Below are 22,208 nucleotides of genomic sequence, written 5' to 3'. Positions count from 1 at the left end.
TTATATATTTTTTTAGTTGGTTATTAACCTTTTTCAAGCTTTATTACATAAATACGTACTAGAAGAATGTTTTATTTTTTCAATGTGGGATTTAAAACCCTTTAGTATATATATTTTATATTCCCAAGAAAAAATTATCTTTTTAATGTGGAATTTGAAGCCCTTTAGTATATATACTTATGTTCACAAGAAAAAAGTTATGTTTTTTCAATATAGAATAAAAAACATTTTAACTTAAAATGATAACATAATATATTTCCAACATAGAATAAAAAATCTTTTAAAATAAATTTTTAAACTTCGTCAACATGTATAGGATATATTCATATGAATTGTTTCTTAATTTTTTTATAAAAATATTAATATTTTAAATATTTTTCTTTTAATTTAATTTTTCAAAAGAAATTCAAATCAAATCTGAAGAACACATGCTTGAAATTGAAATTGAAATTGATCTCTTAACCACGTCAAACTCAGATCACATGCTTTTCTAAAGAACACATGTGACTAGTAGGTTATAATCGGTTTTTTTTTTTTAGGTAGCTGTTAAATGGAGTGGCTGTTAAATTTTTAATTATCTTGGTCTTCTCTGCCATTTGTTGCTGCTTCCTTCTCTTCTCTCTCTTTTTTGTTTCTTTCTTGACCAACTGGGGCCATCTTCTTCTTTAAATTCAATTCAGTTTAGACCACAGGAGGGTTGTCCGTCGCACGATTTGGTTCATCATTGCCGTTGCTGCACTATTCTTTTGCGTTTTTGGTTGGCCTCTCTACTGGCCGACATTTCTTCTGACAATTGGGAATTGTTTATAGATAATTCCCTCTTATAACCATAAAAAAAATTATTCCTATTGTTTTGGATCCTTGTCCTTTTTTATTTTTTATTTTTATGCACAATTTATTACTAGTGACTCTTTTATAATATTTTTTTATCATTCATGATGATTTTATATGTTACCTCAATTTTATTTTATTTTATTTTATTTTATTTCATTTCATTTGTCCTTATCATGCGCACTCCTTACATGCATAGTTTTAAAACCCGACCCGGTCATCGACCCGGTCCAGTGATCGGGTTACGGGTTAGATGGGTTGACCCGGGTCAGCCAAAAAAAAAAATGAATGTCTAGAAGGGCCAATCTATCAATTAATTGCAAAGCCTCTCTCAATTTGATTTGTCTAGAAAATCAACAAGGGGCATAGCTCCTGTCTTGTTAGCGATACTTTGGTTTCAAACAAGAATATAGATTCAACTTGTTTGCAATAACTTGGTTTCCCAGAATCAGTAAATTATGAAGCACAAATAGGAATTTCAAAAAAAAAGAAGGAAAGAAAAAATAGCTTAGACTTATCACTCACCTACACCAGAGCCCAGCTCAATAATAGAACATCCTTGAAGCATCTCAGCATTTTTTGCAAGATAATCATTCAAAAGCAGGGCACCAGGCCATACAAGTTGCCCAGTCAAATCAAAATCAGCTGCCTCGCAAATATTTAGTGTAAAATTTGAGGAACTTCTCATTTGAAATTTGAACGAAAACCCCAGCAGAAATAAAAGTGAACATTTCTTAAATTCATCAGTGTCTAAGCATATATACGTGCACAATCATAACAAATTGGTTTGTTGACATGCAAAAACTACATGGCATACGGAATTACTTGTTGTATGAATGTGATCACGAAAGCATAGAAAATTTGAAGATAAATAAAGCAGTTTCACAAAAGTCAGCAAAATTTGGTCTGAAATGTAAGATGATCCCATACTGGTCAATATTTCAAGATGACAAGAAAAAAGTAATTAACATTTCCCAATATCACACTAAAACTCTGAAGAGGGATTTGAGTGCACAATTCATTCCTTCTTGGCACCAGCTCTAATCATGTAACGAACCCTGCATCCTTCATGGGCGTGCAAAGACTACTGACCTTTCTCTTACAACCTTCAAAGCTGAGAGATTCTTCTCCCATAAAGAGCAAAATCATTAGCCTCCCAAAGGGTCCTTATAAAACTTGCTCCTTAGGACTTGTGCTTCCATCTTATGACCATTTTTATTGGTGATAAGAACTAATAATGCCTTTACAACGCTTCTACAAAGTCTCAGCGCGCAATGAAAATCAGACCACCCCTCAATCTCCCATTCATGTCACCATCTCCTTCTGATAAAACAATCACAGGTAGAGATGGTGGTGATGATAGGTGAAAAAGTTTGTGCCATACCAGGATCCTGACCTCACAACCCAATTTTACATCCGAAAATGAGAGTATGCCTTGCAAAAATCAAGGAAATAACTCATTTTTTACACAATTATCTTCACCAACAATCTTGAGGCAATTTAAACAACAGCCCTACTAAAATGCTTCCTCAAAACCCAATTGAAACCATTGATTACTATCAGCTAAATTCTTTCTCATGGCTTAAACCTAAATTCATACTATCAGTTACATTTGAGCTGCTGGTTTTTAGAAAAATAAAAGAGCAGAGATACATACCTGTGGGAAGAACCGATGGGTCAATCGGTAGGAAGAACCGATGGGTCAACAGAGGGAACAGAGGGAAGAATCGATGGGTCAACAGATTGAACAGAGGGAAGAATCGATGCCACTGTTATACTCTCCTGCAATTTCAACAGAGGGAAGAAGATGAAACAGAGCGAAAGGCGAAAGAAGAAAGAAATAATTAAAAACTCATCTAACCTTATGCTCAGAATTGAAACGGCGATCAATGATTCAAGATTCTTCTGCTCATCTACTCTTCTTCACGACTGAGAGTGAAATGGGTTTGACAAATTCTTGAAATTAATTAGGTCTTCTTCTCACTTCTCTGCTCTGCAATGCTCGTGATTCGTCTCTCTGCTCTTGTCGTTTTGGCATTTTAATTGTAAAAGGCCAAAACGACGTCGTTTCGGGCATAAGAATATAAAAAAAAATAAACCCGGGTCTCAGCCGGGTTTGGCCGGGTCGGCCGGGTCCCGGGTCCACCCTCCGGGTCGACCGGGTCTGGTCGCGCCAATTCCCAGCCTGTTTTTTGCTTAGACCCGACCCGGCCACAGGCCCGGGTCGGCCGGGTCCCAAGTTGACCCGCCGGGCCGGGCCGGGTCTTAAAACACTGCTTACATGAACACTTACGTCTTGATTTAGCTTATTTCTCATAAAAGTAAGAGATACATTTTTGTTTATAAACAGATGTTTTATATGATTTATATAACTCGTTATCAGAAATTTTAGATTTATTGTCAAAACTTTTTATTGATATTTATATTCTCAATCCATTAAAATTATTTTTACCGATAGTTTTACAAATAAAAATATTTATCAATAAAAAATTTATCAGTAATTAGTAATTTTTTATTTATCAGTAAATTTATCAATAATAAAATCACCTTCAAATTAAATGATGGTAAGAATAAAAAAAATTTAAAAAAAAAAAAGACCTAAAAATGTCGACGGCATTGACCAGCCCGTTCAAGACGCACAATCTGTTCATGGTCATTAGTAGTTGTGGATAGTTCCAAAAACCATAAAACAAGTTAACGACACAAACGTCTGACCAAGCTTTGGGAATTAGTTCGAAGTGGTCTTAAAATACATCTAGTTAAATGAACATTATTTTGACTTCAACACGATCTCCCGTCTTTCTACAATGTTGAATTCAAAACGAAGCTAGTTTTCGTGTGTGTGTGTGTGTGTTAAAAAGTGTGTTTTTTTTCTTTTACTGTAAAAGCCTATTTCATTTTGAATTATAATAGTAAGATTTTTTTTAAAAATTAATTTGATTCTCAAACTTTTTATTTGCACAATTGAGTCCTTATCAGCTTAAATTAAAAAACAATTGCATGTTTTTTAGGGGGTGAGGGTTGAATTGAAAGTGAAGAACTGAAGTGAAAAACACGGGTAACATAAATGGTGGCTTTGAAATTTGTTTTAAAATTTCACTTTCATCCCTTATTTTTATATATATTAGGTGATTGGTCCCTGTAATTTTAAAAACAAATATTTTGTTACCAAACTTTATTTTTCTCTTTTCTAATTCTTTTTTGGTGAAAGAGAGAGAAGAAATTGTTGTATTCTGGCTTCCAGAAAGAAAATTATCATTGGGGAAAATTTAAGCCACCAAAAAAAGTCTACTTTTATGTCAAAATATTTTATATAAAGGGAGATTAAGATTAGGTGTTTTTTTTAGCTTGAAAACACCTATATAAAAATTTCTGAGCTCGGGAAGTCTTTTAATTTTGGGTTTTTGCATTTTTAGAGGTCATGAATCGATTTAAGAAGGTTTCTAGGGTGTTTTTCAAGTGTTTTGAATCAAAATGAGTTTTTGGGTAAAAAACAACCCTGTTTTCTCGACCACACCGATGGCCGGATTTTAGGATTAACAAACGACGCGTTTTTTTTTTATTTTGACAGTAGTTATCTGGCCCATTCACTTTGGAAAACAGAAGGGAAAAAAGGCTAGCACACAGGGCTTTTCTTAATGGGCCCATAACACATGACCTCTTCAAAATGATTTTTTCATTTGTGTTTTAATTAGCACCCTTTCTCTGTGATTTTTTTTTTTTGCTTATTTAGCCTTTTTAAAATAACAATTATTTTTTAATTATATAAAGTGTGTTTAATTTTTTTATGAGGTTAATGTGGTTCATCTATATTTTTTTTATATTTTATATAAATTAAACTTATTTTTAAAAATAAAAACAATTATTTTTTATAAAAAAAATTAATATGTGCAGCCTTACACGAAATGTTTTCCTTTTATTTTATTCAATAAATTTTACGTGTGTCGATTTTTGTTATGGATTGATTTTCATAAATAAATTCATGAAACACAACCATGTAAATGACTCATATTGCAATATTAAATATATTGATTTACATCTATCTCTTAATTTTTTTAGTTTTTCTTTTGGTTATTGTTAACAACTTTTTTTTTTACTTACATATATGATTATCAGTTTATTTGATTAGATATTTGTTTGGATTTTTTTATTTATACTTTAAATTTTTTTAGAAAATAACCTACATATCTAGGATTTTAAAAAAAAATTATGATCAACAGCGATACGCAGGTTAAATAACTAGTGTGTGTGTATATATTGAGAGGATTATGTCAGAGAGTTCCCCACAACTTAGATCTTTTTTTCCTACATTCAAAAAATATATAGGTTAATTTACATCATAACGTGGGATGTAAACTAATATATAATACTCAACTAGAAACTCATTTCGATTGAATTAGAACATTTAAGATAAAAAAAAATAATACATAAAGCGTAGATTTGCTAGGTAAACTCGAATCAAGAACTTAACGATGTTTTTTCAACCATTTTTTAATGATATAACATTGTTTTAGAAAAAAAATTAAAATAAATTATTGAAATTGACCCGGCTCGGTCTCACTTAGGTTTGGCTACGTCAACATGTTTAATTGAATCAATCTTCAAATCAGTTTGAAATGAAACCCATTTTAAGTCATAAGTTTGTTAAGTCTATCCTAAAATGATGTTGTTTTATTTATTAAAATAAAAAGACATATTTTAAAAAAAATTAAAAAATAACCTTTGGAGTTCACCGGTCAATCGAGTTGATAAAGTTTTATTAAATCAGCTTTTAAATTGATTTAAAATAAAACTCAGTTCAGGCTAGACTTCGAGTTAATAAGTTATGAGCCAACCTATCAAGTTAAGTGAGGTGTAATAGTTATAGTTTATATTATAATAGAATGAATTTGTCAAATATGACAAAAAGGAAAGAAAAAATAATATACTCAATTTTTTGCCCACTCTAATGAAGCCAAATTTATTGAGTTTGTTCTTCTTGGAGATATATAATATTTTATGCATGGATATCTGATTAGAAGTGGTAAATAATTAAGAGAAAAGTTCAAAGAGGAAACTCATGAGTTATATAGTGCGAGCTTTCAAGGTAGTGGAGATAGTATGATTGGAACGGAGCAAGGCATCGTTGTTTATACTCAAGCTATCCACCTTCTTCTGGTATAGATCTTGCACCTCCATCATTTCTTTCATTCGATCTTTCAAGTTCCTTTTCTGCTTCAGTTACTCTAGAACTTTGCCTTTCAATCTCAATTTCTCTAGCAAACAACTCAATCTAAAGTTCTTTGATGCGAAGGTACAGCCCAACTATCCATTTCTTAAGCTTTTCTAACTTAGCTTTGATGTTAATTACAAGTTAGGTCTTCTGTCATTCCAGCTCTTCTACTTTGTCTGTCAATTCTGTATGGGCACGCAGTTCGATCTCTTCCCAATGCTCAACCTTACTTTTATAATCCTCTCTTTCATTTTCAGCTATTGTTCGAGCATCTTTTTAGTTTCCACCTTTTATCACATCTTTCCTTGGGGCTGGTAGCTGGAGTTTCTGGTTTTGGTCCCTGAAGAAGAAGAAGAAGAAGACAGAGAGGTTGAGGGTATATATATCAAAGCTTCAAACGACATCATTTGGCACTGACAAAGTTCAAGTTGGTCCTTGACTGTCAGCGCTTTTTCATTTTTAATCTTCCTGACCTGAAGTTTTAATTATCCAAAGGATGCAATATCGAAGCCAAATTAATAAAATCTTTCATTTGAGTCCTTGAATGAAATTAAATAAACCCTTAAACTTCTATGATTTTCCAATATGGCCCCTGGATCCGTAAAACATTTAAATTAAAGTTAAAATCAGCTATAAAGTCATAAATTTATTAAATTAAGTTTCTAATTGAATTAATGAAACCTCCCAAATTATGCTAACTTGACAACTTTGATTCTTGATATTTTAATTTCTTCTATTACAACTAATTTCTCTTTAATTTCAATTATTTTAAAAATTTATAATGTTCAATTAAAACTGAAGAATTTTGATCAATTAATTTAAATAAATATTTTTTAGATTTTTTTAGTTTGAAAATATTTTAAGGTAAAAATTGTTTAAAATAGTGGAAGGGAAAGTGGTGGTAAGATGGTAACAGTGGTGATAAAAAAGAAGATAGTAAAAAAGAAAGATGAGATAATAGTGTTGGTAATTAAAATAGTTAGATATTATTATAAGTTAATTATTACTCCTAAAATATCTAACAAACTTACTTTTTAAATTATAAATTAACTATAAAATATTTTTTATTAATTAATTTTTCCGTGAAATATTTTATGCTACTGTAATTATATTATAATAACGAACGACTGACTTTCAATAATCCGTAACGACCGCCGGGTTTCGTCGTATTGTAGAGTTGACTTTGCCTGAGATAATCTTCACCCCTGGCCAGAGTAAAGCCTCCGCTCCATGCGACCGATCGAACAAGAAAAGAGAAAATAGAGGGAGGGAGAGATTAGACTGGAATGACAGGTCAAACAAGAAGGAATGGCAATCTCGTAACTCTGATCGCATAGACCAAGATAGTCGTCCACTTGGCAAGCACGGCCATGCCAAGATAATTACAAGAGCGGCCACCCACCCACGTGCCACTCGTATAACACCGGACCCCAAAAATTTTCTCAATTCCCTTAAATGTAATAAACACTATAAATACACAGCCAAATTATCTAACCTTTTGCTCATAAACCCTCACTCGATCACACGGTAACAGTAACGAAAACAATACCGTCGATTCGATATGGCCCCGATCGCTGTTGGTGATGTCTTGCCTGATGGAAAGCTCGCTTATTTCGACGAGCAAGATCAGCTCCAGGAAGTGTCCGTACACTCTCTAGTTGCCGGTAAAAAGGTCATCCTCTTTGGTGTTCCCGGTGCCTTCACCCCCACCTGCAGGTAAACAGAGTTATTATTTTTATGGTTCCGATTTAAGTATATACATGATTCATTTTGTTGTTTGGTGATTTGTAGCTTGAAGCATGTGCCGGGGTTTATCGAGAAAGCAGGGGAGTTAAAATCAAAGGGCGTTACTGAAATTTTGTGCATCAGCGGTACGTCGTCATTTCCATTTGGGGATCTATTTTTTTAATTAATTTGATTTTCTTATTTTTGCGTCATTTTGATTAAAAATCTGTACAGCAACTAGGGTTTCACCATTTGTTGCGAATTAATGTAATCTGGGTTAAGTTTTTGTATCTAAGTTGACCAGTTGTTCTAATTGAAATTGGAAGGAAGAGCAAAGCTGCTCGAAATGCTGGTTCTGTTTTTTTCTAATTTGGGAATCTGTCCGAAACACCTAATCTGCTACTGGTATTCGTGTTGGAGGAAAAACTAAAATGTGTGCGGCCTTACTTCAACTCGCATTGTTCTTAAGTCTGCATCTCTTGTTTTGGTTGGCGTAAATAATATGTATGTAACTTATCAGCTGGATCTGTTATATTCTGTTGGAATTCAGACTAATTACAGGTTTAGAAAACTAAAAGAATAAAAGAAAGTGATTGGTTTCCGTGTTTTTTGAGTTTTGGTTTCTTATTCATTTGTAGTCAACGACCCCTTTGTGATGAAGGCATGGGCCAAATCTTACCCTGAGAATAAGCATGTCAAATTCTTAGCTGATGGGTCTGCAACGTACACCCATGCTCTCGGCCTTGAGCTTGACCTGCAAGAGAAAGGGCTTGGCACACGTTCTAGGAGGTTTGCTCTCTTGGTTGATGACCTTAAGGTGAAAGCTGCAAATATTGAAGGGGGTGGAGAATTCACTGTGTCCAGTGCCGATGATATCCTCAAGGATCTTTGAATTTCCCTTCTTGTTTGTTTCTGGGCCATTGAGCCTTTTAGTTTCTGGACGCAAAGAATGTCATGAACTTGATATGAGATGATGTTGGGAATAAAGGAGGATATTTATTTTTCCTATATAATGTTATTTTCGAGCTACAGCTTCTTCTTCTTTTAATTAACAACATTTATTAGAGTTGAACTGTGAAGTTAGGTGGAGATTCTGTAGATGTCAGCATCATGCTGCTAGTCAAATTTGCTGCTAGTCAAATTTATTATTAATAGGAATAGGAATTCTAAGCTTGTGTTGTGGTAAAGCACAGGATGACCGCTTGCAGGAGCTTTTCGTGCGCTTGAGATGATGTGAATTCTTTAGATAAAGACTTGTCAACATTTGGTTCCAAATAATATGGCAGCCTGCTCTGCAATCATGGGGCCAAGGCCCTATCGACGAAGATGGCTTCTTCTTTTTTTTTTTTAAGATGGCTTTTCTTAATCATGTGCTAGCTGATTAAGAAATTTGTTTTTTCTGTGATTTTAAATTCGAGAGCCATGTGGTTGTTCATATGATGGTCATCGAAGGTTTACATGGTCGTTAATTTCAAGGCCCGTAGAATTAGTTGAGATCCACGCAAGCTGGCTCGAAAATTTATCAGAAAAAAAAATATGGCTTCTTGTTCAAAAAAAAGTAATTTTGATGGAGCGAAAATACTATTAAAAAAAATTATCGTTTTTTACCGTTCAAATTCATTGCGAATGTCATTGTGCATTTACCTGAATTAACTTGTTTGATGAACACTGTTGTTTTTAATTTATTTTTTCAATCTTCGTCATGAAACTCTTTTGTTTTTAAATTTTATCCTTGCGTATGTTACTGATTTTTTTTCTCTGTATATTCTTGCAGATTCAGATTATTAGATATAAATTGAAAATTGAATTATTGGATAGTTGAATGGAATAGGATTTACACTTATAATATACAAAACAATTATCAAATTAAGAATAAAAAAATATTTTTCATTTTGGTGGATAAAGATTCAATTTATGAATTTGTGATCCATGTGGTTTTAAATTTTATTTATTTAATGTTTTTAAATTTGAGAAATAAAAGACAATCATTAAAAAAAAAAGGATGAGAGAGAAGAAGGTTGGTTTGTCACATTTCAATAATAAAAAAATAATCTTGAGTTAATATTGACGAGAGGAGCATTAAGGTGATTTTAGAATTTTCAGTCTACCCCAAAAAAAAATAGATCGGAGTTTGAAAATATTTTTTTATTTAATTTAATTTTGACTCTTTTGACCAACTAAAGAGTGTTTGAGGTTACAAATAGATTTAATGTAGTTTTTAAAATATTTATTAAGTGTTTTTGGGTAAAGAATATTAAAAAATAGGTTTATGAATCCAAAAATAAGTTTAATTTTTTTAAAAAAATAATAATATAAACAATATGTCATTCGCTTTAGAAAAAAAAAAGATCACTAACACGGGGACTGACCTTCTTTCTTTTGATGTAGGTGCATAGACCCAACCTTCTGGGCCTAGGCATGTGGGTTTTTTCTATAGCCCTTTATATGTTTTTTTTTCAAAACTGTTTTTTTATTAAAATACACCATAAATAAAATTATTAAAATGATATTTAATTATTTTTTTTGTTATTTTTCAATATAATTTTTACATGATTTTATAATATTAATTTTTTTTCTTCAATCACATATAAAAAAGCATTTTTTAAATTTTTTTTATTAAAACTTACTTTTAAAGTCGTAATATTTTTTTACATAATTCAATAGATAGTTTTTTCTAATGAATGTTCCTTTATTTTAATTCTCGTTACCTTTTATTTAAAAATCAGCTACTAATAAAAAGATATGTTTATTCAAACAAAAAATACATGAATAAAACAAAATTATCTAGTAAAATATATTTTCTTTGTATAGAATTTAAATCATTATCTTTCATATAATTATCTATTTTAATTGTAAAAAAACTAAATAAAATAAGATTTAAAAATTGGCCAAAAGTGTCGAATGAGAAAAAAACTAGTAAAAAAAACTAAAATACATAGGCATTTTACTATTTATACGTTTGGCACTCTCTAACATTTAATTGTTCATGTCACTATTCATTACCACTTTTTTCCTTTTAAGTTCTTGAATATTTTTTACACTTTGGTTTTTTTTTAATAGCATCATTGCAAGTTATGCTGGCATGGTTTTATGTGTTGGGATCAATTTAGATTTACATGCTTTCATGTATTTGATTTGTTATAGAAAATTTCAATCCTAAATTAAACATTGATTTTACAAGATAAAATTTAAAAATTGGATTTTGATTCCTATTCTATTAAATTTTTATAATTTGATTCTCAATTTTATTTTTATCAAGTTTTAGTTCTTAAATATTAAGAAATGAGAGAGAAAGTTTCTTAGCAATCATAAAAAAAAAAAAATCAAATTTGATTTTATTTTATTCATTTTAGAGATGAGAGTTGAATTGAGGTTGTTTTGTCTTTTAAATATAATAGAAAAGTGGATTAAGATTTGTGATTTTTGTTGTGATTTTATTTGATTTATGATTTTAATTTTATGAATATATTAGCATAATATACAAAGCTTTGAAAAACAATTGCTTGTTAATATTCAAAGAAAATAAAATATGTATTTTGTTATTTGCAACAACATGGGTTTAGGTATGAATTGCGGAATGAAATTTTGTGATTTGATTCTTTGAACAATATCATTGATTTATCTTGAAAGTATTGTTAAAAAACTCCTATAAAGGCATTTAGCCTTGATCCAACAGAGTTTCGTTCATATACTTTCAAGTGTAGTTGAAGAAGGCATAAGAGCTTTTAAAAAATAGTTTCTTTGCTTGAAGTCTCTTATATCTTTTAGAATTTTTTTTTCCCCTTTATTTTCATCTAAAGTGATGCCTTCTATTTATACAAATTTGTAGAGGCGTCCGCGTCTTTTTCCAAAGCCACATTGCATTATTTTATTATTAATTCATATGTATCAACCATCTATTTATTTTTCTTGTTATTTATTTTATTTTTATTTTATTTTTTATGTAAAAATAAAATAAAAAATTTTTATTTGTATAATTCATCTTCAAGTTTAAATTTTTATTTCCTCTATCTCGTGGATGTTTAGTTAAAAGTTATCTACCATTTACATGCTCAGCCTTTTCATTGAAAACATGCTCATATGGATACTTCAAACCTTATGTTGTACAAAAGGCAATGTGTTTCCTCGTTGACCATCAAAGTTTTTCTTATTCACCTATGCATTTGGCAAACCAAAATATCCTTAATGAGTATTGAATTCACAAAAGGCAATGTGTTTCTCTTTATTAATTGACAAGTTCATTTGGCAACTTGTCTCTACAAGTTATTATCTCTACACCTCACCAATTATCACAAACTAATTAAAACATAAACCCAAAATTAATTTGAAAAAATATCAGCTAATGCATTATATTTTTTTTAAAATCAAAATTTATATATAAAAAAAAAATCATGTCAGGCATTGCTGAGCCTGGTAAGTCGAGCCTAGAGCCCAGCCCAATCAGGCAACGCCCCGCGTGCGGGCCTATATATTTTTTAAATTTTACGGCCTATTTTTTTAAAAAATTTAATGGATTAGATGACGCGTCATCCATACCATGCATCAGGAAAAAAAACTTGACATGTCACCTATATCAACAGACAACACGTTGTCTATTCATCCTAGAATCCAGCTATTATGGTGGTCGGAAAAATAAAGTCATTTGTTTTTTATTCAAAAACTCCTTTTTAACCTATTTTCCCTCAAAACACCTAAGAAACACCCTAGAAACCTTGTTAAATTAATCCATAGTCACGAAAAATATAAAAAAACCACCCGAAAAAAAAAACTTTCTGAGCTCAGATATGATTTTTATGTATTTTCAAGGTAAAAAAAAACATATAATCTTAACTCCCCTCATCATATGGAATCATTTAACATAAAAAAAATCGTTTTGGTGGTTAGATTCCTTACCAATGGGTACTTTCTCTCACTAAATTAGAATACGACTACCTCCTCTCTCCTCTAACCAAAAAATAACTGAAAATGAGTAAAATAAAGTTTGAGATCAAAATTAAATTTTGTAAATTTTGAGGGACCGGTCATCTAATAGTTAAAAAAGATGGGAGACTTAAATGAATTTTTTATATAAATTTTTAATATGCCACATATGTTATTCGTTTTTTTCACTTTAACTCACAATTTAGTATCAAAAGAGATCAATTGTGCAAAAAACGTTTTAAGGACCAAATTAATTTTTTTTAAATTGCACTATTGTAATCCATAATAAAATGTAAGAAGGTGAAAAGTGTTTTTGTGAATAGTAAAAATACCACACATTTTAATATTATATATAATAATAATAACAATAATAATAATAATATAATGTATAATAATATAATAATAGGTTTTTTTTCACTCGACCATTTTTAAATAATTTTTATTTAAATTTGCAGCAATTAAAAAAAATATGTGAAAAGAATTTTAATGGTTTCAATTCTGAGTAAGAATAAAAAAAATCTGCAATTTTCCTTTTTTACAAAACCATGAATATTTTATAAACAATAATTTCTCTTTAATAAAGTATTAAATCAATTAAAATAAAATCTTATAAGAATTCAAAAGAATTATATTTAAGAGGAAAAATGTATTTCTTTATTCAATGTTTCTTTTTATTTCTTTATTTATTTTTATTTTTATAAGAGTATTTTTTATTAAAAGCACAGTTTTTATATAAAAACTTATCATGATTTGTGAACCAATTTTTATGCAAATGTGTAAGAAAATAAAAGAATAATAAATTAAATAAAAAATATATTTTATTCTCATTGAATGTTGATGCGTGTTTTTTCAAATATTATGCATACTATTTTCATATATAATTATAAAAAATTGCAAATATAATTATAAAAATTTCTAATTTTATTTACAACTTTGGAATAATTAAATATTTTTTTAATTATTATTATATTTTTTTATTTTAAAAGGATTTTATTTTAAGATGTAAAAAAATTAAACAAAAAACAAGAAGAGAAGGGCAAAGAGAAGCTAGGCGTGTATGGGTCTAGATTGTTAATGTCTGCGTGCCTGGCCACAAAAAACCTTGGCATGTCCAATGTACAACGTGAAGATGACATGTCATCCACTGTAATAAATTTCATTCATCTCTAATAATTAAAAAACAAAATCAGGTTTCAAGGTATTTGGATTCAAAAACCTTGATTTTTCACACATTTTTACCTAAACAAAATTATAAGAAGTTCGATAACCTCATTTACAATCTCAAAACATTTTCTAGTCGATATAAAAATTTAAAATTAAATAAAATAAAAAAGTATTTTTAATCCCTTATCCACTTTTCCAGTATGATTAGAGATTCAAATCACCTCCATTGAATGTTTTTCATGATGATTCGCTTCCATGTAAAGATTGACGTTCTTTTAAATGATTAACTAAAAACTCTCTTCTTTTTTTTAGTATTCAAATATTGGAACTTAGTAAAATTAAAGTGTAGGATTGAAATATAAATATTTAAAACTACAATGACAAATAATAAAAAAAAAGATCAAATTGTATTTTTACATCCTTAACGAATAATAATTTTTGCATTGTAGATGTATTGTCGCAATCCACAATATAATGTAGTGTTTAATAGTGTGCTAACTATTACTTTTCAAAGTGCTTTTCGCTTGAAAATATATTAAATAATTTTTTTTATTTTTTAAAATTTATTTATGAAATCTACACATCAAAACAATCTAAAAACACTAAAAAATTAATTTAAAAAGAAATTGAAATTTTCTTAAAAAATAGGTGGAACCACGGCACCAAATGGACACTTTAAATATCTCTTCAACAGCTGCAACAGTGAATTAGCTAGCACTTTTAATTTATTTTATGATTTTAATGGTAATGTGAGAGTAAAAGAAGTGTTCACAATGAAGTGGGGACATAAATGATTCAATTTATCATTTTTGTTCTTTTTTGGAGAACTTTATTTAAACTTTCGTTCATTTTACAGATTCTTTTACAATTCACGAGGACAATTTCAGCTTTAAACTTTTAAATTAAAGCGACTGTAATGAAAGAGGTTATTTAAAAGTGCACTCGTTTTGGGATTGCATTAGACAAGTAATTAATCGCGTGTTCGGTGATTAATCGTGGAATGATTTTCTGTAAATTTATAATCAACTTACTTGTGCTAAAATAAAAAATTAATCAAAATCAGTTGTTGAGTCTACACTAACAGCATGTTTGGTATTATTATGAGAGTTATTTTTTAAAATATTTTTTGTTTGAAAATATATTAAAAATAAAATAATAATTTAAAACAAAAATTAATATATATTTTTTAAAATTTTTTAATAAAACAAACAAGCTTTAATTATGAATGATTTATATATTTTTGATTGCTTTTCAAAGTGTTTTTCACTTGAAAATGCATCAAAATAATATTTTTTTATTTTTTAAAAATTATTTTTGATATCAGCACATTAAAATGATTTGAAAACACCAAAATAAAATTAATTTAAAGTAATGAAAAAAATATAAATTAAATTAAATTTTTTAAAAAACACTTTTAAAATGTAAAAATAAATAAAATATAATGATAAATTATTCATAAATATGAATGATTTAGAACCTGCTGCAAATATTTATTGAACAAATACTAGGGATGGTACTCTTTGTTGAAACTATATTTTATGATTTTTTATTATTTTATTTGGAATTTTTTTAATATTTTTAATGTTTAATATATTGATATTAAAAATAAATTTTAAAATATAAAATAACATTATTTTTTATATATTTTTTAAAATAACTACTAACAAACACTGCCTAAATCTAATAGACGGACGGCAATGCATGAAAGGACCACTACCCCACTAGTCCTTGCATTTGTATTATATATTTATCAGTCCAATATTACCTAACGGTCGCATTTCAATTGTCGGGAAAGAAAACAATTTTTAAACACTTGTACTGTTTTTTAGCTAGCGACTAGTTGACTGTTTATGTCTTTGCTAATAATTATTTTATAAAATATTTTTTATTTAAAAATATATTTAAATAATTCTTTTTATTTTTTAAAATTATTTTTAAGTTGATAACAATACATTATCTAAAAATATAACAAAAATTAATCTTAAAAAAAAAATTCAAGATTTTAAAGATGCAAGGTTAGCATGTTTCCAAACACTTTCTAAGATTATGTTGGAAATTAAAATGACAGTTATTTTTAAAAAATTATTTTTTATATTAATGTATTAAACCAATAAAAAAAATATTTTTAAAAAATTTAACTAAAAAAAATTAAAAAAGCTAAGCGCCATGAAAAAAACAAACACTGCTACAGAAACGCTGGCTACTGCTCTGTTTTTCTCGTTGTTGTTTTCTTGCATGCTCTCGAGTTGATGTTACCGAGACTTGATTTTCTCTTTTATATTATGCGATGGCACATAAAGAACAGAGAGTTGTTTTTTTCACTTGAAGGCTTGTATTTTTACTACCTGCCTCAAATATTCATCGTTCTTTCTAAAGCTTTATGAGCGTGTTTGGTAATGTGGTTGCGGGTGCTTTTCAAATAATTTTTCGTGTTAAAATACATTCCAATGATTTTTTTTATTTTTTAAAAATCATTTTTGACATCAGCACATCAAAACGATCTAAAACGTACAAACCATATTAAATTTTAACAAAAACAAATTCAATTTTTTTGGGAACGCAGGTTGAACCGCGTTTCCAAACACTGCCTAAGACTATCAGACTCGAATTTAAGTCCAGCAATTTTATTTTTTTCTATTTAAAAGTATGGTTGTAATTGTTTTTTAAAGTGTTTGTTACTTGAAAATGCATCAAAATAATATATTTTTTATTTTAAAAAAATTATTTTTTATATCAGTAAATAAAAATAATCTGCTTAAAAAATATTAATTTAAAAATATTAAAATTTTATTAAAAATAATTTTAAAATACAAAAATAAACAGTGATATAATATGAATTTTTTTCACCAACGATACACAATTACAGTGCTTATATGTTTTTTCTTATTATTTATCTATTTACTGTCATTTATATTCTGCCCTTACCTGTCATGAAAAGTTTTTTCATTAAATTTTTTTATTTAAAATTAATTTTTTTATGTTTATACATAGTTTTATTAATATTAAAAATAATTTTTAAAATGTATAAAATATTAAAAACCAAAACGCTACTCCGTAACATTGGATGAGGCATCAAATCCATCCAAACGGCAGCGATCGAATAGTTGCCGTTTGAGAGAGGGACCCAGTTTTCTGCATTTCAAAAAATATTTCTGTTGGCTTTGAAATTTCTTGAGAGGGACGATAAAGAGCGATGGACCTTTGACTAAAGACAGTAACTCTCCCTCTCTCTCCCTCTCCCTCTCCCTCTCCCTCTCTCCCTCCAACAAAAATAGAGACCCGAGAGAAAGACCTCTATTATATCATCCCTACAGCTTTCTACATTTCAAGCTCGCCCTTCACTTGCTTTTTTAACATCTTCGGTTCAACTTTTCCTTCTTTAAGCATCTTTCTTTGCTTTAACTCAACCTTTTAGAGGGTTTAATATATCCCAAACTCTCTCGCTGTAGTTAAAAGAAGAGTTACTGTGCAAGTTGTTCTCAGGTTTAAGAGGAGATGAGTGCTTCCAAGTTCATTAAATGTGTTACAGTTGGAGATGGAGCTGTTGGCAAAACCTGTATGCTCATTTGTTATACCAGCAACAAGTTCCCTACTGTAAGAAGTCTTTTTTTTTTGGTTTTAAGACATGCATCCCCATCCTCGCTCAACCACTTGACATTAACAACCCTTCCCTCACTTTTTTTTTGGCTTTGCTGCTTTAATTGGCTCCATTTATGACTTCCCATGGCATTTCTCCATATGGGTCTATTTAAAGATTGCTCTTTTTTATTATTATTATTTGGTTGGTATTTGCATCTTCATCGTTATTGGTCAAGGTTTCAGTAAGAGTTTTTGAAAGTTTTTGGTTAATGGCTATATGAGGATATTCCTCCCTCACAGACCCATATTTCTTGTTTGCTCTTCCCAGGATTATATACCCACAGTGTTTGATAATTTTAGTGCTAATGTGGCTGTGGATGGGAGCATTGTCAATTTGGGACTGTGGGATACTGCAGGTATTTGGATGTCCCCATAAACCAAGCCTTTTTAAGTTCTAATGCTGCCTGTCATAATTTCAGAGTCTGTTGTTAGGTTCTGGTTGCAACTAAATTTATGACTAATTACTTTAACTTAAACTTAATTGAAGGTCAGGAGGATTACAGCAGGCTGAGGCCCCTCAGTTACAGAGGTGCAGACATATTTGTGCTGGCTTTCTCATTAATTAGTAGGGCAAGTTACGAAAATGTTCTTAAGAAGGTACAAACTTTAATGCTGATGTCTTTTCCTACTTTTCTTTTTCTTATCTTTTCACTTTCCAATTGTCAAGGATATTTTAAGATCATTCTTGGAAAAAAGTCTCATACTATTATTCATTTCAAATTAAACCCTCTTGTATTGTTGTTTGCTCTGCGCTCCCTCACCTGACATTAATGTAATTCCTGGACTCTAGACATTGGCTATTTTCTTCAGGAGCTTTTTGTTTCTGAATTAGATATCTCGATCTATTAATAACTGAGGCTTTCCATCCAATTTGATTTTTCAGTGGATGCCTGAACTGCGTCGATTTGCACCAAATGTTCCGATTGTTCTTGTTGGAACGAAATTGGGTAAGCAAGTTCGAAAAATAGAAATTTGATCCTGACCATGTGTGTCTATTTAGATAGCTTTTTATGTGTTTTACTAGGTTTTAATATTTTATCTGTTACAGACCTTCGTGAAGACAGAGGATATCTGGTTGATCATATGAACTCTAATGTCATAACATCTGCTCAGGTATGTATTTGTTGATTTTTGGCTTCAATTGTGAGTTTATTTTTCTTGTGTGGCATACAGTTGCTACAAAGAGCTTATGTTATATAACTAGGGGGAGGAGCTCAGGAAACAGATTGGTGCAGCAGCATATATTGAGTGCAGCTCTAAGACTCAGCAGGTAGATTACTTGCGTGATTCTTAGCTTTGAGAAATGTTTTATATGGTGCTCTGAAGGTCCATTTTTTCTTTTTCTTTGCGATGATTAGTGCATGAAATGATTTGTGGTTTGATCATTCAGAATGTCAAAGCTGTTTTTGATACTGCAATCAAGGTTGTTATTCAACCTCCAAGGAGGAAGGAGATGGCAAGGAAGAAAAGGAGCCGAAGTGCTGGTTGCACTATTGCGTTAGTACTTCATTCTGCTTTCTCTTGTTTGATATTTCTCATTGCTCTACTGCATTGCTGTTACCAAATAAAGTAGAATTAGGTAGTAGATGATAAAAAGGGAGTGGGAAGCAATAGAGAGGCTTGGCAAAGGGAAGGTTTCTCGCAACCAATTACTAGTTAATTAGCCTTTTTTCTTCCCTCATTTGATTGCTAGACTATTTGGACATCTAACCTTGACATTGAGAATCAAAAAATGGATACATTAGTCGAGTTGTGTATTTGGCAGGAACCAAAGAATATTGAAGTCCAACCCTTAGTGGCTTACTTTAGTTGGTAAGTGAGTTTGTCTCCCCATGTTATCGTCTCGATTTTGAATCTTAGAGAAAGCCACAAGAAATGCGAATGCCATGTGTGGATGTCCTGTTTAAAACCCAACATGGAAGATAAGTATTATTCCATGTGTGGATGTCCTGTTTAAACCCAACATTCTGGGTGTGCAAAAGGTAGCTCGAGGGGATGCCTTTACTGTTAAAACAGATATATATTAGTATTTGATTTTGGTGTCAACCATAAACAAATCAGGACTCATGAGTAGCTGTGGTCTTCTCTTCATCATTATGGTCAACCAAGGTTGAATCCATTATATTTCTGAGCTTGAGTAGTTGAATCATCCCTTTCCTCGCCTGCAATATCTTAATTACATGCATGGATACTTAACCTTCTCCGTTAAATAGGCTAGTGCTTTTTATCTACTGCAGGAGCATCGTGTGTGGAGGTTGTGTCGCATAGGTTGATGATGGCAGGATGGATTGAAAACACCACCCCACTCTTTAAGCATCGTTGTTTTTGAAGGGACTTTTGGGTATTCAATGCTGGTTCCTGGCAGCTGATTGCATCTATAATTTTCTTCTTTTTTTTGTGTGTATGGAATATTATGGAGGAGCAATTTTCTTGTCTTACAAACTTGATTAGAAGCAGCATGGAGGGAATTGTTCATTCTCTCTTGTAATTTTAATGTAGTGAAGTAAATTTATTTCGAGTTTAGTATAACTTGTTTGCCTTTTTTCAACTAAAAGGGGATGGTATATATAATGTTTCTTTAGAAGACAAAAAAACGAAGAAAGAAAGTTTATTGGAGCTGGCATGGCATATATCAGCTTGTTGATTGATTACTCTCTATTTTACATAATCAGAGAATCCTTGAGAAAAACTACTGGAGTAATCAAATAATTGAGAACAAAGTTACAGTCTTACAGATTTTACATGAAATAGTGGGCACAAATTCGAAAACAAAGTTTCAAACTCCTCTTCAATAAGCAGGAAAAGTAGGTAGTTGATTCATGAATGTGGCGATGGTATCATCCACCATTCATGAATGTGGCGATGGTATCATCCACCATCCCTGTCTGTTTCGAGCAAGACCATAAATTAGGAACCTCTCGATTAGATGGATCATGATGGCCCCACGCCCATGTTGCACACTTTTTCAGGCTACTCACTTTCTCTGCCAGTCCAAAATCAAGTACGTAGACCCAGGAGAGCAGTGACTGATATGGTTTCATCATCATCATTTAATATTTTTGTACAGACGGTTGCATCTGCATGTACCCCCAGCGATCTGTCCTGGTTTAGGGTTATATTTGGTTGTAGTGAGGAGTGAGGACACCATATCTATATTATGACGAAGACGATATGCGGTGATCCAGTCGTTGAGCTCATTTGTATATATTATATTGTTTTATTTTATTTATTTAAATTATCTATTTTAAACAGTTGTAATTGATGTGTAGAGCTTAATGGTTGGATATTTTATGATCATGCTGTTTATATATTTTTCTAGAGTTTTTAATGATTAAATAAAAATAACAACTTCTCTTCCTGAATTCTTTTTTCTTTTCTAGTTTTTTTTCATTGTTATGAATCAATTTTGATATTAAAACTTTGAATTTTTAATTTTTCTTACAATCAAACTATCTATTAGAGCAGGGCTTGTGAAAATCTTTAGGATGATGATCTAGACAAAAATAACAAATCCCTTCGGTCTTTCAATTTACAGCTGAATAAAAAAAGTAATCATCTTTAAGAACTGGCCAGATCTCTCATGCCACAAGCAGAAAATCTTTGTCTTCAACAATCAACTGATCAGCATCACAAGCTGACAGGAGCCACCACTCACCACAATAGACTCGGTCGCTTCCACCCACGATGCCACAGCCACTGCCTCGTTCAACCAGCTGTGACAACCGTGATTCAATCTCACAACAGCCCAAGACCGCATCCTCGAAGGTCCAGCAGAACGGTCACGGAGTCCACGATAGATCCTTCACGCCGCCGATCCCACGCAGACAAAGAACCACAAATCCACGTCCCTTGCACCATCGTCGTCGGCAATGGCAACAAGGAAGTCACATAAGGCTTTCAAGCCAAATTAATTAACCCTTGCCACACTATCTATAAAAGTGTGTTTGACAATGTGGTTGCAGTTGATTTTCAAATAAATTTTCATGTCAAAATACATACTAATGATTTTTTTTTATTTTTTAAAAATTATTTTTAACATTAACACATCAAAACGATCCAAAACATACAAACTATATTAAATTTTAATAAAAAAAAAATTAAATTTTTTAGGAACGAAGCTGCAGCCGCGTTCTCAAACATTCCATGAGACTATAACACCAGCCACAACTGCCATGTCAGTCCTCACTAGACATGCCATCACAACAGCCACGTCAGATCCAATTCGCCATGTCTCATCTGCAACGTCAACTTCATATGCCACATCAGTGCCCGCTGTCATATCAACTGCCATGTCATCTGTTGAAATTCCAGCGTGTTCCCTTTGCAATCGAGTCAATAAACTACTTAGAAGTGTGATTCCTAAAGAGATGTTGTGCTTAGAAGTGTGTTCACCCATGACGAAGTTTACAACCCGCAACAAAACACAGTCAAATAACTAGTTTATTATATTATTAAAGTTTCATAGAATAAAAAAATATGTTTTTTTTATTTATTTTTTATATTTAAATTTAGGAGTTCCTCATTTAAAAAAAAGGTTAATTTTAATTAACATGTAGACTCATTTAGTGTATCTTTTATAATTTGTTTGGGAACATCGTTCAAATCATGTTTTTAAAATATTTAATTTTTTTTTGTTAAAATTTAATATGTTTTATATGTTTTAGATCGTTTTGATGTGCTAATATCAAAAATAATTTTTAAAAAATAAAAAAAATAT

At 30.6% G+C, this 22,208-nt stretch overlaps 2 protein-coding genes across 2 annotated transcripts; both read left to right on the top strand.

Annotated features, from left to right (window-relative positions):
* Window positions 1-7,477: 7,477 nt before the first annotated feature.
* LOC7476296 (peroxiredoxin-2-like) lies at window positions 7,478-8,781 on the top strand. Its single transcript, XM_002324969.3, has 3 exons — window positions 7,478-7,759; window positions 7,835-7,914; window positions 8,407-8,781. The coding sequence occupies exons 1-3, from the start codon at window positions 7,605-7,607 to the stop codon at window positions 8,658-8,660; spliced, it is 489 nt and encodes a 162-aa protein (XP_002325005.1). The 5' UTR covers window positions 7,478-7,604; the 3' UTR covers window positions 8,661-8,781.
* An 8,282-nt stretch (window positions 8,782-17,063) lies between these two features.
* On the top strand, window positions 17,064-20,020 carry LOC7458775 (rac-like GTP-binding protein ARAC7). Its single transcript, XM_002324968.4, has 8 exons — window positions 17,064-17,446; window positions 17,760-17,847; window positions 17,979-18,088; window positions 18,375-18,438; window positions 18,540-18,604; window positions 18,696-18,761; window positions 18,882-18,988; window positions 19,729-20,020. The coding sequence occupies exons 1-8, from the start codon at window positions 17,348-17,350 to the stop codon at window positions 19,757-19,759; spliced, it is 630 nt and encodes a 209-aa protein (XP_002325004.2). The 5' UTR covers window positions 17,064-17,347; the 3' UTR covers window positions 19,760-20,020.
* Window positions 20,021-22,208: the final 2,188 nt, after the last annotated feature.

Source organism: Populus trichocarpa, chromosome 18, assembly GCF_000002775.5.
Source record: "Populus trichocarpa isolate Nisqually-1 chromosome 18, P.trichocarpa_v4.1, whole genome shotgun sequence".
NCBI classification, from domain to species: Eukaryota; Viridiplantae; Streptophyta; class Magnoliopsida; order Malpighiales; family Salicaceae; genus Populus; species Populus trichocarpa.
The sequence above is the reverse complement of the archived record's forward strand: the minus strand, read 5'-3'. Positions and strand labels throughout refer to the sequence as shown.